This window comes from Dipodomys merriami, unplaced genomic scaffold, assembly GCF_024711535.1.
Source record: "Dipodomys merriami isolate MVZ:Mamm:240054 unplaced genomic scaffold, mDipMer1.0.p SCAF_19, whole genome shotgun sequence".
Classification (NCBI taxonomy): domain Eukaryota; kingdom Metazoa; phylum Chordata; class Mammalia; order Rodentia; family Heteromyidae; genus Dipodomys; species Dipodomys merriami.
Window position 1 is genome coordinate 25876519 of NW_027203270.1, and position 19009 is coordinate 25895527.

The 19009-nt window shown below is 45.7% G+C and overlaps 1 protein-coding gene across 1 annotated transcript; it reads right to left on the reverse strand.

Annotated features, from left to right (window-relative positions):
* Positions 1 to 11678: 11678 nt before the first annotated feature.
* On the reverse strand, positions 11679 to 18988 carry Tubg1 (tubulin gamma 1). The gene is made up of 11 exons (XM_070027986.1): positions 18851 to 18988; positions 18419 to 18531; positions 18021 to 18188; positions 16771 to 16839; positions 15171 to 15250; positions 14611 to 14737; positions 13315 to 13401; positions 13056 to 13205; positions 12491 to 12643; positions 12249 to 12410; positions 11679 to 12067 (listed from the first exon to the last, which is right to left on the reverse strand). Exons 1-11 carry the CDS (start codon positions 18897 to 18899, stop codon positions 11870 to 11872), a joined length of 1356 nt encoding a protein of 451 aa, XP_069884087.1. The 5' UTR covers positions 18900 to 18988; the 3' UTR covers positions 11679 to 11869.
* Positions 18989 to 19009: the final 21 nt, after the last annotated feature.

Genomic DNA, 19009 nt, shown 5'->3' on the forward strand with positions numbered 1-19009 from the left:
GGTTTTTTCTTTTTGCTTATGTGGTGCTGAGGTATTGAACCCAGGGCCTCATGCATGCAAGGCAAGCACTCTACCACTGAGCCAACTTCCCAGCCCACATTTAATTTTTTTTTTAAATCTTGGTATATTTTTAATGTATCTCATGGAAACATGGCTTTTAGGAAGATGAAGCTGTTTCTTTCATGTCCATCATCTGCTATTTCCCTTTGTGTGGACTAGAGAGATTCTATTTGCCTTGTGGCCAGCATGCATTATGAGTTGATTTATTGGAGGTGCAGTGACAGCATGCTGCAGCTGGACAGAACATGGAGATCATTTATTAATTAGGCCTTCCAGCCCTTCCCCCATAGTGTTCACATAGAAAAATGCTGTGCAACCCGAAGACAAGGAAGGCAAGAGGGAGTCTGCTGAGGTAGCTGCCAAGAGGCTCTAATTGTGGGGCCAAAAGACCTCAGTCCGGCCTATGGATCTATTTCTTTTTCCCTTCCCTCCTTTTCCTTCACCTTTCCCTCTTTTTAAAACCCTGCCCTCTTCCTTCCCCTCACTTCTTCTCCTCTCCTTTCCCTTATTTATTTATTATTAAGTATTTATATTATCTTTATGTCGTTGTATAAAGGAATAGCCATTTAACAAAGCATTTTATAAATACAGTGTATCTTGATTAGTGTCCCCCCTTAACCATTCTCACCCATCCCTCCCAATCCACCCCTTCCCTCACTTTTCTTAATGGTGTAGGATATATATTGAATTTTTTTGCCACTGAACAAAGCAGTTTATGTATGCAATGTATCTTGATCTGTGTCATCCCCTTCAACATTTTCACTCCCCTTTGACCTACCCCTATTTTTAAAAATAATTTGATTTTTTTGTGCTGGTTCTGGGCTCGAACTCGGGGCCTAGTTGCTATTCTGAGCTTTTTTGCCAAAGGCTTGCACCCTACCACTTGAGCTACAGCTCCACTTTTGGATCCTCAGATCTCAGTCTCCTGAGTGGCTAGGCTCCTTTCTCTTAGACAGAGTTTTGCTAAGTAGCCTAGATTGGCCTCAAATTTAGGATTTTCCCTGTCTCAACCTTCCAACTGCTGTGATTGCAAACATACACAACCATGTGTCTGATCTTTCCATTGTTTTTGTATAAAAGTTAAAAGTTTTATTCTAGCTGGGTGCTGGTAGCTCATACCTGTAATCCTAGCTTCTCAGGAGGCTGAGATCTGAGGAAAGCGGATCAAAGCCAGCCCAAGCAGGAAAGTTTGTGAGATCTTATCTCCAATAAACCAAAAGTGGTGCAGTGGCTCAAGTGGTAGAGCACTAGCCTTGAGCTGAAGAGCTGACCGACAGTGTTCAGGCCCAGAGTTCAAGCCCCATGACCAACAACAACAACAAAAGTTTTAGTCTAGCCCATGCTGTGTGGCTCACACCTGTAATCCTAGTGGCTTAAAAGGCTGAGATCTGAGGATCACATTTGGAAGCAAGCAAGAAAAGAAAAGTCCATGAGACTGTTATCTTCAATTAAACATAATAAATAAATAATAAGGCCAGAAGTGGAGCTGGGGCTCAAGTGGTAGAATACCAGCCTTGAGTGGAAAAATCTAAGGAATAAAGCCAGGCCCTGAATTCAAACACCAATACCAGTGTATTACACCTGTGCACACATGTGTACACACACACACACACACACACACACACACACACACACACACACACACACACACACATGCACACATCTATTTTTGATTCTATTAGATGGTTATTATACTGTACTTATATCCCTCCAATTGTTTTTTCCTGATGTTTCCACAGCTCAGTAGTGACCCTTGGCTGGTGCTGCTTTTCTGTTCATCACATGTTGAAGTGATAACTCTGTTCCTTCCAGTACTTCAGGATTTCACTAATATTAGGTTGGCCCTGGAGATAATTGTAAACCATGATAAGGAAACTTTTTAGTTCAGTAGCGTCTCAAGATGGATATTGAGTTCCCAGCAGTCGTAGGTAGATAAACAGACTTTTTTTTTTGGTTTTGTTTGAAAGGAAACCTTATGATGGATTCAGTTTATGTGCATCTCTTGGTTTACTTCTCACCACCAAACATATTTGTTTCATCACTTAGCTAACTATGTATAATGTGTTTTAGATACTAAATTTGAATTGGATTATAGACATGAGCCACCAGTGCCAGGCTTTTTGTTTTGTTTTGTTTTTGTTTATTGATACAGGACTTAAATTCAGGATTTTGTATTGCTTAGCTGGCACTCTACCATTTGAGCCACTTCACTTCTGCTTTTTTGGAGATAAAGTATTGCAGATTTTTCTGCTTAAGCTGACTCTGAACTGTCATTCTTTGGATATCTGCGTCCTGAGTGGCTAGGAGTACAGGTGTACTGTTTGAAAAGCACATTGTAAAGCCAGGCATGATGGTACATCCCTGTAATCTTAATACCTAGAGGCTGAGACAGGAAGATCTTAAGTTTGAAGCCAGCCTCAGTTATGTAATAAGACCCCATTTGGAAAAAATATATATGGATAGAAGAAATATAGGACATAGTAAGAGGCCAGAATTGGACGGAAGTTTGGTATAAAATTTTTGTGATAGATTATTCACAGAATTAGACATTTATGTGATAGTTCACAGCATCAGGATTGAATTCTGTGGTTTGGCTTCAGAGTTTGGGGACGGCTTTGCTTGTGGTAGCTTTCCCACCATTGAGAAAGGTAGAAAGGAATGAAAGAAATTTTGGCTAAATGGGTTGAAGAACACTTGCATAGGGCTGGCCTAGCTTGTGTAAGGCCCCGGGTTCAATCTAGCAAACAACACAAGAGAGAGACAGAAGACCGAAAGACAGACAAGACAGACACAGAGAGGCAGAGACAGAGGGACAGAGACAGAGAGACAGAGACAGATTGATAGCGATAGACAAAGACAGAGAGACAGAGAGGATGAGAGAAAGAGAGGGAGGAAGAGAAGGATGGATAAAGGGAATGAGTAAAGGAAGGAAGCAGGAAGGAGGAGAGAACCCTATGTGGAAAAATCTTTTCATATCCTGGAAGTCCATAAGCTCACAGGCCCTTGATTGTGTTCATGGTGATACTTCCCTACAGTAGATACCTCCTTTTCCATGGGGAGTGTATTTAAAGACCCACAAAGTATGCCTGCAACCATGATAATGCCAAACTGTATATATTTATACTTCTTCTTGATACATACATCCTATAATCATTTGGTATATAAATTAGGCTCAGTAAGAAATTAACCACTATCACTAATAATAAAATAGACTAATTATAGCAATATACCACAACACAAATTATGAATTGCTTATTTCTGGAATTTTCGACCTCATACTGTTTGCACATGACTGAAGCTTGGGGAAAGGCAGAACTGCTGTATTCCTGTGGGCTGAGGTTGGAGGAGGCTGGAGTGGACCCTGTGGGTGTGTGATGATCGCTGTGGCTGGTGCCAGAATCCAGGCGGAGAGGGTTGGAGTAGGATGTCAGCATGAGACTACTCAAAGGCTGTAGCCCTTTGAGGGGGTTAGAGTGACCCAGGAAACATAATCTGGCCAGTAGCCGGGTGACAGTTGTTACTGATCTCAATAGCCTTCCTTGAAGATGATCATCTGCTCCAGGATGCCTTGAGATATTGCCATTGGCTCTTCTACAAATAGCTGTAGTGTGTGAGAGAGACACAGAGAAAGACAAGAAGGGAGAAGAAGAAACACAGAAGTGCCATGGCCCAGCTGACCCAGAGAAACTCCTATGCATCACTGTCACTGTTGCAAAGTGACAACTTGAACAGTCAAATCACCTGACTAGTCTGAATGGCCTAAGGGAAAGGTATGTAAGGTCTGAGCAGGCTCCTGCAGGTGCTGGCTGGGGGAGGGGCCTGTGCTGTTTCAGAGAGGAACTACTGCCTCTTTTTGGTGATGATTTCAGTGGACAGGTGACAACATCTCACTGAACAGGTGTCAACTGACCCTGGCTTGGACCTCAGGGATTAAGTTGATCAACTTATTTTTTTCTTGTTTTACGTGTGTGTGTGTGTGTGTGTGTGTGTGTGTGTGTGTGTGTGTGTGGTGTTGCTGTGTTGCTAGGTTGGTCTCAAACTGCTGGGCACAAGCAATCCACTTGCCTCAGCCTCCTGAGTAGTTAGGATGCCATATACATGAAACTATGCTTGGCCAACTTCTGTTCCCAAATCTTTTACAGGCTTTTATGAATCTTGGGAACAACTAAGGAAGAATTAAAATCATGTTTTCTTTGTTCTGATTGCCTGCTTCTTAGATTGCCTTTTCTTTCTCTCCTTTTTCTTTCCTTCCTTCCTCTCTCTCTTTCTCTCTGTTTCTTTCTCTTTCTTTCTTTCCTCCCTTATTTCTATCTTAATTTCTTTCTTTCTTTCTTTTTTTTGTTGGTCATGGGGCTTGAACTCTGAGCTTGGGCGCTGTCTCTGCACTCTTCAGCTCAAGGCGAGTGCTCTACCGCTTGAGCCACAGAGCCATTTCTGGCTTTCTGGTGGTTAATAGGAGATATGAGTCTCACTGACTTTCCTGCCTGGGCTGGCTTTGAACTGGGATCCTCAGCGCTCAGCCTCCTGAGTAGCTAGGATTACAGGTATGAGCCACCAGCACCCAGCCTTTCTGTCTTTCTGTCTTTCTTTCTTTCTTTCTTTCTTTCTTTCTTTCTTTCTTTCTTTCTTTCTTTCTTTCTTTCTTTCTTTCCTTCTTTCTTTCTTTCCTTTCTTTCCTTTTTCCTTTCTTTCCTTTCTTCCTTTCTTTCATGTTTTTCCTGGGATTTGAACTTAGGGCCTGGGCACTTCCCTGAGCGATTTTGCTCAAGGCTAGTATCTAACACTTGAACCACAGCTCCACTTCTGGATTTTTTTGGTGGTTAATTGGAGATAAGAGTTTCATGGACTTTCCTGCCCAGGCTAGTTTCAAACCCCGACCCTCACATCTCAGACTCCTGAGTAACGAGGATTACAAGCATGAGCCACTGGCAACTGGCTCTGCTCTCAATTTTCACAGTCAGGAATTGATAATTCTAAGTTGGGATCCCATGGATAGGCTGTGTGTGTGTGTGTGTGTGTGTGTGTGTGTGTGTGTGTGTGTGTGTGTGTGTGTGTGTGTGTGTGTGTGTGTGTGTGTGTGTGTGTGATAATTCTAAGTTGGGATCCCATGGATAGGCTGTGTGTGTGTGTGTGTGTGTGTGTGTGTGTGTGTGTGTGTGTGTGTTGGTACCGAGTCTTGAAATCAGGGCCTTGAACCCTTGCTTTGCTTTTTCTGCTCAAAGCTGGCACTCTACTATTTGAGCCACAGCCTCACTTCCAGTACTTTATTGGAGATAAGAGTCTCACAGACTTTCTTGCTCTGATTAGCTTTGATCCTCAGATCTCAAACTCCTGAATAGCTAGGATTATGAGTGTGAACCAGGGACTCCTGGCTGGTATTTTTTTTAACACCATTTTTTTTGGTCGGTCATGGGGCTTGAACTCTGTGCTTGGGCGCTGTCCCTGTGCTCTTCAGCTCAAAGCAAGCACTCTACCATGTGAGCTACAGCACCACTTCCGGGTTTTGAGTGGTTAATTAGAGATAAGTCTCACAGACTTTCCTGCTCGGGTGGCTTTAAATTGTGATCCTCACGGGGCTGGGAAGGTGGCTCAGTGGTAGAGCACTTGCCTTGCATGCTCGAGGCCCTGGGTTCGATTCCTCAGCACCACATAAGAAAAAAGCCGGAAGTGGTGCTGTGGCTCAAGTGGCAGAGTGCTAGCCTTGAGCTAAAGAGCTGAGGGACAGTGCCCAGGCCCAGAGTTCAGGCCCCACGGCCCGATCCAAAAAAAACCCAAAACTGTGATCCTCAGATCTCAGCCTCCTCAGTAGCTAGGATTACAGGTGTGAGCTACCGGTGCCCGGCTCTAACACCATTTTTGAAGCTAGTTCTCTCTGTGATTCTTTTCCATCCTTGGAGTTCAAGTTGATGGCATAATCAGGTTAGAACTGTTTCCAGAGGTGGAAATTTAAGTGGACAAGGAAAATTTCAGTCACTTGCTGAAGGCTGAAGGCTCAGGCATCTTAAGGATGATGGTACCTAAAGGGAATCAGAAGTCTCAGAGAAGACTATAGATCAAAGGAAGGCAGGTCATTTTCAAATCATTTGGCAAGATTCAAAGTTGTTTTGTCCAGTGTCTTCTTCATGGGCCCAACTGTTGGTTGGTGATCGTGAGGATCTCTTTCTCCTCACCACCTCCTTCTGGCCCTCTCTTGACCTTGGCTGTGCTCCTTTGCCTTTCCAAAGTTATCTCAGAGGAACACATCCAGTTGGCAATGCTGTTTTTATTATGTGGGTGGCCTTCCAGCTGTGCCAATTCTGACCACCCCCTGTGCTCAACTGACTTCAGGTCATCAGCTCTTGGAACTACCATACCTTCCGCTGGTAATCTGCTTAGTGCAGCTGTTTGCAGATCCAGTTCATGATTCATGACTATTATTTGAGTTTGTAGGAAGTGAAACACTTGTAGTCATTACTTTGTTTCCATTCAGGTACACCTGGTATCTTGTATAATATATCTGTTGTAAGACTTCCAAAAGATCAAATAACAGAAATTCAAGGACATGAAGCCATTTGGTTCCTGATACCAGATGGTACTCAGTATAAGAATCTTCAGATATCTTAATATCTTATGTTCTGCATAAAAATAATTTAAAATCATTTCTAGTTACAGAAATTACATCTTTCCCCTCTTTTTCCTTTTTTATTTTTTTTGATTGGTTGTGGGGCTTGAACTCTGGACCTGAGCACTGTTCCTCAGCTTTTCCACTCAAGGCGAGCACTCTACCACTTGAGCCACAGAACCATTTCTGGTTTTCTGGTGGCTAATAGGAGATACGAGTCTCACTGACTTTCCTGCCCAGGCTGGCTTTGAACTGGGATCCTCAGATCTCAGCCTCCTGAGTAGCTAGGATTACAGGCATGAGCCACCAGTGCCCGGCCTTTCCAATTTCTACTTGAAACTGTTTAAGGTTCAAGTTACATTAGTGCTGGAGTGTCACTTAGCAGTAGAGAGATTGCCCAGCATGTTCAAGACCTCAAATTCCATTTCCAGTACACACACACACACACACACACACACACACACACACAAACACACACACACACACAAAGTCACAGCATTCCTAGGCTGTAGGCAAACATGGTGGATTGGTCCTGAGCATACATCTGTTTATGTGGCAAGCCAAGTATTTTCTTGTTAAAGGAAAAATGAGAGAAGCGCGTGTGCATGCACACGCACACACACACACACAGAGTGCTGATGGCCTACGCCTGTAATCTTAACTACTCAGGAGACTGAGATCTAAAGATCAAGGAGATTCAAAGTCAGCCTGAGCAGAAAAGTCCACAGGAAACTTCTCTGTGTCTGTCTGTCTGTCTATCTGTATGCATGCACACATTCCAGTACTAGGGTTTGGACTCATGCTGGGCATTGTTCCTTAGCTTTTTCGCTCAAGGTTGGCCCTCTACCACTTGAGCCACAGCTATACTGCTGGCTTTTTGGTGGTCAATTGGAAATAAAAATCTCACAGACTTTTCTACTTAGGTTATCTTTCTCAGCCTCCAAAAGCAAGGATTACAGGTGTAAGCCACTGGTGCCTAGCTTACGTGAGGCCTTTATCTCCAATGAACCAGCAATCAAGCAGAAGTGGATGTGTGGCTCAAGTGGTAGAGCCTTAGCCTTAAATGAAAATGCTAAGCAAAGGGCTGGGAAGGTGGCTCAGTGGTCGAGTGCTTGCCTTGCAATGCATGAGGCCCTGGGTTCAATTCCTCAGCACCACATAAGCAAAAAGAAAAAAGCCGGAAGTGGCGCTGTGGCTCAAGTGGCAGAGCGCTAGCCTTGAGCTGAAGAGCTGAGGGACAGCACCTAGGCCCAGAGTTCAGGCCCCACAACTGGACCCAAAAAAAAAAAAAAAAAAAAGCTAAGCAAGATCAAGAGTCCCGGTATCAGAACACACACACACACACACACACACACACACACACACACACACACACACACACACACACACACACACACACACACACACACACACACACACACACACACACACACACACACACACACACACACACCATAACTTGTATATGTTGGATTGGTAAACCAGAATAATGATTTTTAAATGATTGCTACTTTTTGAGGGTAGCATTGAAGATATTGGAGAGGGAGGGAACAGGCAGGAGGGAAATCCTGGGGGTAAGCATTAGTGGAGGGTATATTGTATGTTGGACTTTAATTGACTCTCCAGATTGAAGACCTAGAATTTTTGTGACTAGTGAGACCACAGATGACAACTACCAGACTGGTCCACCAATCATAGTCCAGGGTTGGCATTCTTATATGCTCCCTGTCACCATTTTGTGCTTGCCACTTTTTTTTTCTGTCTCATCTGTTTCTAAAGTTATAGTCCCTAAATTTCAGATTTGTTTACAAACTCTATTTGGGAATATGTGCTCCTTGCTCTAGATTTCTGTCTCATGTATGTTCTAAGGCCCCTGGGGTCATACGTATCACACTGGAGTATTCTGGGAACATTCATTTGTTTTTGTTTTTGTTTTTGCTGGCCCTGGGGCTTGAACTCAGGGCCTGGGCATTATCCCTAAACTTCTCTGTTTTCAAGGCTAACACTCTACCACTTGAACCACAGCACCACTTCCAGCTTTTTCTGTGTATGTGGTACTGAAGAATCAAACCCAGGGCTTCATGCAAGCTAGGCAAGCACTCTACCACTAAGCCACCTTCCCAGCCAGGAACATTCATTTGAAATAGCTAATTTCTTTTATTTTCTTTAGTCTAGAAGCAGTCTCTGATCCAGACCTGGGAATTGCTTTTCCACAGTAGTCTGTGTCTCTCATAGTGGTATTTTTGTGCCTTGCAGTCTTTCCAACCACAGGGACTTCTATCAGCACCACCTGCTGTTCTGATTCCCGGAGGCCTCCCTCCCTTTCCACCTGGCCCCAGAGTTGCCCGCTGGTTGACATAGTTTGGGGTTTGCCACTGGCCAAGAACAGGGAGGGGCTGCTGTGGTGTGGGTGATAGGTGATCTGGAAATAGCTTTGGGGGAGGGGCTTAGCCCTGAGTCTGGTGTCTATGCTTGTCTAGGCTTTTAATGCCTAGTACTCAGCAGTCAGAAAAAGGAGGCTTCTTTATAAAGTCCTTTCTCCTTTCTTTCTTTCTCTCTCTCTCTCTCTCTTTTTTTTGTTAGTGTGGGGCTTTAACTCAGGGCCTGGGTGCTGTCCCCAAACTCTTTTTGCTCAAGGGCAGCACCACTTTTGGTTTTCTGGTGGTTCACTGGAGATAAGAGTCTCATGGACATTCCTGCCCAGGCTGACTTTGAGCCATGATCCTCAGATCTCAACCTCCTGAGTAACTAGGATTATAGGTATAAACCATTAGCCCCCAGCTCAGACATAACCTTTTCTTTTTCTTTCTTTCTTTCTTTTTTTGCTGATTGTGGGGCCTGAACTCTGGGCCTGGGCGCTGTCCCTCAGCTCTTCAGCTCAAGTCTAGCACTCTACCACTTGAGCCACAGTGCCACTTTCAGCCTTTTCTGTTTATGTGGTGCTGAGGATTGTAACCCAGGGCCTCATGCATGCAAGGCAATCACTCTATCACTGAGCCACCTTCCCAGCCCCAGACATAACCTTTCATTCTGCATTACTTGCAAGTCACATATCTTATTGGATCCTACAAAGTAGGGCCCTGGGATTGCTTGAGGCCTGGAGGTGGGCCATATAAAGTAGCCTGGCTACACTGGCTTAGGATCCCCAATCAGCACAGATGCTCATGCAGATACCCCAAAGGTTAGGCATCAGGGAGCCAGCAAAGAAGACTGAAGCTACTCAGGGATGCAAGAGGCAGAGCTGAGCAGGGACCAGGTGCACACTGGTTTTCACTGAAGCCATCCTCTTCCCCACTGGGAGAACAGGCAGCTGGCTAACACTGACCAGGCTGGCTGTTCCTGAGTCAGCTCCCTGCAGATCCTGGCAAAGGATAGTGACAGACGAACCACTTTGACTGTGGTAGCGACAAGCTTGTGGACTCCTTGCCACCCACAAAACAACCCAGGCCCTGGCTTTTGACTGCCTGATCTTTGCCCATTAGTCCTGCAAAGGTCCCCTCAATTCACAGGGGATGGGCCTGTGTATTGCACCCCACTTATATGAAGAGCTTTATTAAGGAGGTTTATTGTCCCCAGGCCAATCATGACCAAATATGATTATTTTTTTGTAGTTTTGAGTATTAAACTCAAGAGGCTCATACATGCTAGGACAAGTGTTTTACTACTAAAATATATTCCCAGCCCAGCAAATATTGGTCTCAGAAAGCCTGAGGGCAAGCACAGGTCACCAGCTACTCGGTTGTGGATGAGGAACACTTTGCAGGGCAGTGTAAAGCCTGATGAAGCTGACATTCCTCATTTCAGGGATTGAACTTGCTGTCTGCACAAGGATGTGAGGTCTAAATGTCCTCTGATAACTATGAGGTCATCTGACTGTTCTATGGTAGGTTGTACAATATATAAAGTAGCACAATGCAATGATTAGAAATACAGATGCCAGTCAGTCAGAGTTTGAATCCAACTCTGCCATTTACTAGCTGAGTGACTTTGGGAAATTAAATACTCTTGGTTTCAATATTCTCACTTACGAAATAAGGGTTGAGCCAGGTGTTGATGGCTCATACATGTAATCTTAGCTACTTTGGAGACAGATCTGAGGATCAAGGTTTGAAGCTAAACCAAGCAGGAAAGTCTGTGAGATTCTTCTCTCCAATTAGCCACAAAAAAGCCAGAAGCAGGATCTGTGACTCAAATGGTGCCAGCCTAGAATGAAAAAGCTAAGGGTCAACAGCCAAGCTCTGAGTTCAAATCCCAGAAGCAGCACAAAGACAAAACAAAAAAACCTACCACCACTTGCTAGATTGTCATGAAGATTAAACAAAATAACCTACTTGTACTATATATGTTCACTATACTACATGCTTAACTTTAGGGTATGTAAGAGCCTAATAAGGCCTACCAGTCCACCACAATCTAAGAACCTCTGCCATTTTGATCCTGAATATTTAAGCACCTATACATTCACTACTTCCTTGCAATCTCCTACCAGAAGGGCAAGGCACTGGCCCTTTGAATAACTAGAGACTACCTAAGAATGGAATTATGGAACCACCTTTGACTCTGCTTAGTCCAGGCTTTAAAATTGGTGTTTATTTGATTGTCCTAACTCCAGCTGCATGAAAATGTGGTTCTCCAGCACTAGCTCTCCACCACTACCCTGTTGGCCAGAAGCTGAAAAGTATTTAGGCTGACTTGTTTGCCTAGGACCTAGTGGTAGAGTGGTGGCTCTAGGCCTTTAATTGTAATGATCAACAGAACAAACAATCTGATGCAGGAATATCACACTAGTGGGCTGTTTTACCTGCTATAGTGGGAGGGACCTGGAGCCAGAGAAAGTGAAGACAGAATATTGTATTTGTGGGCCTTCTTATCCTGGTAAGGAATTGCAAGTGCAGCAACCCCATTTGTGTTCTCCAAAACTAAGCCATCTGTTGGCTCAGAGATGAAGATGCTCAGAGGGGGAAAGAACACGCATCTTTCCTACCCTAGCTCTGAAACTTTCAAAGACACCAATGACTTGATGTAGATCCAGTGCTTTATTAAAGATAAATACTCTTGTTAAGAGAAGTAAAGGGTCCCCAGGCCAACAGAGTGCAATAAGTATGTATGAGAGATCTGTGAGGTCAATGATCTGTGCTCTGAGGGGTGGTCCATCAGGCCAGGCCTGGGCAACCAGTAAGGCAGATGAGAGTTCTCATCCTGAGGAACTCACTGCTCCTGGGTACCCCAGGAGATGTAGTCTGGCCTAGTGGCTGCATGGTACTCATCGATCAGCTGCTGTACAATCTCTCTGGATGTGTCCATCTCATCAAAATTGTCCTTGAAGATGTCTTCCTTGCGGAACTGCTCCATGAAGGCCTCCCGTTTCCGCAGCTTGTCAAACTGGCGACAGGTGCGCTCAAAGAGCTTGGGGCATGCAGAAAGCAGGAGTCACAAAGAAACCCAGCAGCACTATGGCCCACACAGCTAGGGAACCAGGTCTGAGTTATCCCCACAGCAAGGTAGCAGAAGCAGAGGCAATGGGGATGTAGAGGACAAGACACAGTCAGAAAACTGACTTAGAGAAAAGGTGCAAACTGAGACTCACCGAAGAGATACTGGTGTGGTTGGCCATCATGAGCCCACTGACCCGGTGGGCTGAGGGCAGGTAGGGAGACTTCCTTGACAGTGCCACCTGGATGCTGGCTGGGCCCCAGGGGATGAAGTTGGCCAATTTCCGCTCCCGGATCCTCTGCAGGCTCTTGTGGACCTAGGGTGGGCACAGAGCGCTGGTGGCTGCCCCTGCTCTATGCTGTGGTCCAGGGCACAGGATAGAGGGGCCTCATCTACCTGGGTGGGGTCCACCTCTCCCTGGATGATGTTGAGGATGGCGATGTAGCAGTGGTTGGTCTGGCGGTCCCGGCCTGTGGACACCATTACATTCTTGGGCTGTAGCAGCCTCCTCATGACATCCAGGACTGTGGTCTTCCTCACACTGGCCACCTGATGGGAGAAGGGGCCACAGGCAGAACTCAGGGGGTAATCCACAGAGATGCAGTGGGAGAGGAGAGTAGATAGTTCTTGTCACCATCAGACTTGTAGGCTGTTCTCTCCAGGGATAGCACTAGTTCAGGCCCCTGAGTTTCTGCTGTAGGAAGGACTAGGGTATCAGCCCTTCTCAGCTCAGTAAACTTGAGCCCTGGTACAGGAGCATTAAACTCAGCCCCAGCAGGAGCCAAAGACAGAGGGAAAACAGAGACAAGGCAGCATACAAAGCATGCGATATACAAGTCTCTGAGCATGAGGGCCTCTGGGGACTGCAAAGGAATCCTGGGATAGTGGGGAGAAGAGAAAGCCAGGGTCAGGACTTGCTGGGTCCAAAGCCAACATAGCCCTGAACATCAAAAACTCTTACTGACTGGTCCGTGGTGAGGGGGGTGTAGCCAGTCATAAGGAAGTGGAGTCGTGGTGTGGGAATGAGTGAGGCAATGAGGCCAATGAGGTCGTTGTTCATGTAGCCAGGGTAGCGCAGGGTGGTGGTGCTGGCTGACATGATGGTAGACACCTGGGAAGAAGAATACCTTGTCTTAGGCCTTGTAAGACCTGGGTTGGACCAACCTCTCTCACTGCCCCTCCAGTAAGGAATATAGAGGAATCCAGGAAAGGGTGCCTACCAACTGGTTGATCTGGGAGAAGGATGGGTTCTGGATATGCAGGCGGTCTGTGGCGATCAGGTTCAGGGCTGTGTTGTCTAACACCACCTGGGAGGACAGAGAGGGCTGTAGGTTTCAGGGGACAAGAACATCAGATCTGCCCGAATCTAGGCTCTGAAGCATTGAACCTCATGATCAGAAATGGCCATCCAACATAGCTTTACCCAAGCCTAGGGCATAGACTAGAGTTCAAATGGACTTTTAAAATGTGTGAAAATTCCTCAAGTCAGCCAATGACAAATGCTGGAGGGGATGCAGAGAAAGAGGAACCCTATTACAGTTTCTGGTGGGAATGTACACTTATACAACCACTTTGGAAAGCGGTCTGGAGGGTCCTCAGAAAGCTAAGTATTGACCTCCCTTATGACCCAGTCATACCACTTCTAGGCATCTATCCTGAACAACAGGAACCAGTATATAAGGACACATGCACCTCCATGTTTATTGCAGCACTGTTCACAATAGCCAGGATATGGAAACAACCTAAATGTCCCACCACAGATGAATGGATCCAAAAATTGTGGTATCTATACACAATGGAATATTATGCAGCCATTAGAAATGACAAAATAATGGCATTTGCAGGGAAATGGATGGAGCTAGAAGAAATCATGTTGAGCAAGGTAAGCCAAGAGCAAAGAGACAAATGGTACATGGTCTCCATGATAAGTGGATGTTAAATCCAAAATGTTAGGTGATACGACAAAATTAACAGGACTTAAGAAACAAAGGACTTCCACTCATCTGGTCAAATCACTACTAAATAACCCCATGCTGCTGATCACATGTACGGTATATATGTGTATACCAGAGGGGAACCAGGAAGATGACACAGAACTAGAGGGAATCAGGGAAAAACATATAACAGCGGGACCCATCAGCTGCACTGGACATTGACCAAAATGAACTAAGCAACTTAATGGCAGTGATGGGAGGGAGGGAACAAGTGGGAAAGAGGGAAAAGCTGATGCTATGCAAAACAAATGTACATATCATCCAATGTGGAAGAAATAACTGTATCGCAAAGCTCATAGAACTCATAAATGTTATAGCCCGTGATAGACAATTTGCTCCAGGAAAGTTAGAATGTTTGTGACTTTAACTGAGCATCACTATCCCACAATACTGTGAAATTTGGGAAATTATGTAACCACTTAATCACAATTAAAAATTTGAAAAAAAAATTTAAAAAATAAAATGCATGGAAATGATTAGACATGGGTGTTGGTGCAGGTACAGCTAGACTCCAGGACTCACCACACAGTCTGCATTCTGGGTCAGCCTCTTGAGCGTGAGGAGTGAGTTGTAGGGCTGGACCACCACATCACTCATCTCATCCTGATTGGGAAACACTGAGTATGTCTGTACCAGCTTCTTAGGGTATCTGGTTGGGGTTGGGAAAAAAAGAGGACAATGATTGGAGATTTGGTGATTAAGCTTCCCAACTCTTCTGGGAGCTGCTCAATTTGAATGAGGTGATTTAAATGAAGTGAAATTATACAAAAGGAAGATCTGACTTGTGAATGTCTATAGCCTCAAAGCAGGAAGGAATGAGATATACCATAGAATCTATGGTTCCAATTCCAAACATGGCCTTACTCCCTGGACCTTCATGGAAGGCCCAGATTCCAGGCTCTCATTTTAATCACTAAGAGTATGATTGGGTTTCTCCATTGTGACTTTACCTTCCTAACTATAGGAGGGAATACAAGCACTCTTTTCCAATTCCCCTATGTAGGAAGAGGGTATGTCAGCTAGGCCTTAGGAAACCAAGTTGAAGACTATACATCTTTCTGGGCTCCCAAACAGAGGCTTACCTATCATTCAGTCGCTCTAAGAGATAGGAGCCCAGGCCAGAGCCTGTCCCCCCAGCAATGGAGTGACACAGCACAAAGCCCTGCATAGGAAAAGGACAGTCAGTGAATGCGTAAATAATTTTAAAATTTAATTTTAGGTCATAATACTTGCTAGGCACGTTTAGTGGCAGGATTTTAAATAGACCCATAAAACAATTTGATGGAGCCGGGCGCTGGTGGCTCACGCCTGTAATCCTAGCTACTCAGGAGGCTGAGATCTGAGGATCGAGGTTCAAAGCCAGCCCGGGCAGGAGAGACCGTGAGACTCCTATCTCCAATAAACCAACCAGAAAACCGGAAGTGGTACTGTAGCTCAAGTGGTAGAGCGCTCGCTTTGAGCTGAAGAGCTGAGGGACAGCGCCCAGGCCCAGAGTTCAAGCCCCACGACCGACAAAAAAAAAAAACAAAAAAAACAATTTGATGGAGTCCTTTCTTCCTGAGCCCTTCCTTTCCTTCTTAATATAGTTCAGGAGGCTCAGCCTTGTCTTCAACAAGGTACAGTGGCTTTTGTCCAATGTAAAGAATAAATGGCTAGGTCTATGCCTAATAGAAGGTTTCTAAAAGTGCTTCCAAGCCAGGTGCTAGTGGCTCACTGTAATCCTAGCTACACAGGAGGCTGAAATCTAAGGATCACAGTTCAAAGCCAGTCCCCATGAGGGCTGGGAAGATGCCTCAGTGGTAGAGTGCTTTGCCTTGCATGCATGAGGCCCTGGGTTCGATTCCTCAGTACCAGGTAAGCAGAAAAAAAGCCAGAAGTGGTGCTGTGGCTCAAGTGGTAGAGCACTAGCCTTGAGCTGAAGAACTGAGGGACAGTACCCAGGCCCAGAGTTCAGGCCCCATGACCACCACCAACAACAAAAAAAAGAGAACAAGAGAAAAGTCCCCATGAGATTGTTATCTCCAATTAACTACTCAAAAAACTGGGATAGCTGGGCGCTGGTGGCTCATACCTGTAATCCTACTCAAGTGGCTGAGATCTGAGGATCAAGGTTCAAAACCAGCCCGGGCAGGAAAGTCTGTGAAACTCTTATCTCCAATAAACCACCAGAAAACCGGAAGTGGTGGTATAGCTCAAGTGGTAGAGCGATAGCCTTGAGCTGAAGAGCTGAGGAACAGCAGTCAAGCCCAGAGTTCAAGCCCCACGACCGACAAAAAACAAAACAAAACTGGGAAGTTGGAGTTGTGGCTCAAAGTGCTATAGCACTAGGTAGCCTTGGGCAAAAGAGCTCAGAGACAGCATCCAGGTCCTAAGTTCAAGCCCTACAACTGACAAAAAAATAAAAATAAAGTGCTTCCAGCCCTTCTTTGCTTTTTGTTTGTTTGTTTTTGTTTTTGTCGGTCCTGGGGCCTGAACTCTGGGCCTAGGCGCTTTCCCTCAGCTCTTCAGCTTAAGGCTAGCACTCTATCATTTGGGCCACAGCGCCACTTCCAGGTTTTTCTGCTTATGTGGTGCTGAGGAATAGAACCCAGGACCTTATGCATGCAATGCAAACACTCTACCACTGAGCCACCTTCCCAGCCCCCCAGCCCTTCTTTATGTCAAATCCTTTGGGACACTCACCTCTAGACTGTCACTGCCATCTGCTTCCCGATCTATGATGTCAAAAATATCCTCATGGATCTTCTCTCCCTACGTAGAGACAGGAGGGTCAGAATGGAACAGGGTCATATAACAAGGAATAACCTCAAAATAGCTACCTTGATTCTCTCCATAGCACCTAAAGTCCTCTTATTGAGCATGACTACCTTTCACATTTGAGCGGTAGTACAATATAGCAGCTACAAGAAATTTATACTTAAGACAACCTTGATACCCACATGACCCATTCATATGTTAGCTCTATTTCCTTTCATTTTGAAATTATGGGGATTGAGCCTAAAGCCTTTCTCGTGCATTCTACTACTGTACTGTAGGTACACTGTACAGGTGATTAATTCCGGGCAGATTAATCTTTTCCTGCTTTAATTTCCTCATCTAACATAGGACCATAGTCTCTTATCTAAAATTCTTTGTGCTCATTATGATTTTGAACTCAAAATTTACAAAGGCAGTTTGTTACATAGGAAAGAAAAATCCATAGTACATGCACAGTAAAGAAAAAGCCATGGGAGGCATGTTAATCAAACAGACTAACATTTCTGCAATGATAGGTAAGAGTAATGACAGAGAATTCTATAAAACAGCTCATCTCCATTGAGATTTGGCTTTATGTCTTTTGACTTCAGACCTTCTTGGATTGTGAAAGAACAAATAGATTGTGGACCTCTAGTACTTACCTCTAAGGATGTTGAGAAATTTAAATAAAATAATATAGTATTTAGAATGGCTTGAACACTAAATGTTGTTAGTTGCTTCCTTTTTGGCTTGTCTTTATCTATCATAGGCTGCCCTTGAACTCATCATGCTCCTGCCTCACGTCCTACTACATATGGCTTTATTTATTTTTTTTGGTCTGGTCGTGGGGCTTGAACTCTGGGCCTGGGCGCTGTCCCTCAGCTCTTCAGCTCAAGGCTAGCACTCTACCACTTGAGCCACAGCGCCACTTCCGGCTTTTTTCTTTCTGCTTATGTGGTGCTGAGGAATTGAACCCAGGGCCTCGAGCATGCAAGGCAAGCGCTCTACCACTGAGCCACCTTCCCAGCCCCCATATGGCTTTATTGTAGGCAGTTAACAGCACTATACAGTCAGCTCTCTGCAGCTATGTCTTTCTGCCTTTAGCACTTATACTTCTGACTTGGTTTCATCTCCCCGTCGGAAGTCTTAGGGCCTGCACAAGGAGTTGTGAACCCTGCAGGAGAATAGCAAATGACCTGGGAGAATCCACTGGCCCAGTTGTTGCCAGCTCCTCCTCCATGTTCTGACAAGTAGATGTTCTCTGGGTTGTAGAGCTTGGCATAGGAGGAGTTGAGGATGGAGTGGATCACTCGAGGCTCCAGGTCCAAGAGCACGGCCCGAGGAATGTAGTGCTCATCATCTGCCTATCAAAGGGAGGCCAAGAGGGGACTTGGGTCAGCTGGGGGCGGGGGGGGGGGGAGGGAAGAAGGGAGGTCCCGAGTTCTCCCCACTCCAATTCTTGCTGCCTCTCCCGCCTCAAACCAGCAACCCTGACCCCTCTGCCCAGTGGGTTTCCCAGTCCCAGGCCGCTGCCCTTCCTTTCAGTCCCCCCCCCCCAGGATTACTGCTAGCCCTGGCCTAGTTGCTGGGGCACCTGGTAAAAAAAGACGTCCTTGCGGTCAGTGCCCTCGGTGGCGAACTCCTCCACGATGCCCTCCGGGCTGATACCATGCTCTGCGCACAGCTGTTTCCAGAACTCGAACCCGACTGGGGAGAAGGGGTGGGCAGGAGAGAAATAAGATATCTGGGTTTGGACAGGGTTCCAACTAGCAGCCACGGGACTGAACGCCTAGGTCCAAGCATAAGAAGCCTCGCCTCAGGCCTCGCCAGTATCTTGAGGAGAGGAGTATACGGCGGCGACAGTACAGAGGAGTGCCCCTGGGCTGCTAGCAGGACCACAGGACCCTGAGTCGAGGATGTCCCGCCTTTCGGATTCTGGGCATGCCAGATGGAACCTAGGATTCCACAGAGAGGTCCAAACGGAGCTAAGGAACCTAGCTAAAGGAGGGCCCGGAGGTTCGCTCACTCTGATTGCCGCACTGGCCCAATTGTAGGGTGATGATTTCTCTCGGCATCGCTCCTTAGGTACCAGCGTTGCAGCCGCTCCCGCCAGGAACGCCGCGACTCGCCTGCCCGCCGGCCGCAAGACGCAGGCGCGTAATAACTAGTTCCACCTACCAACTTT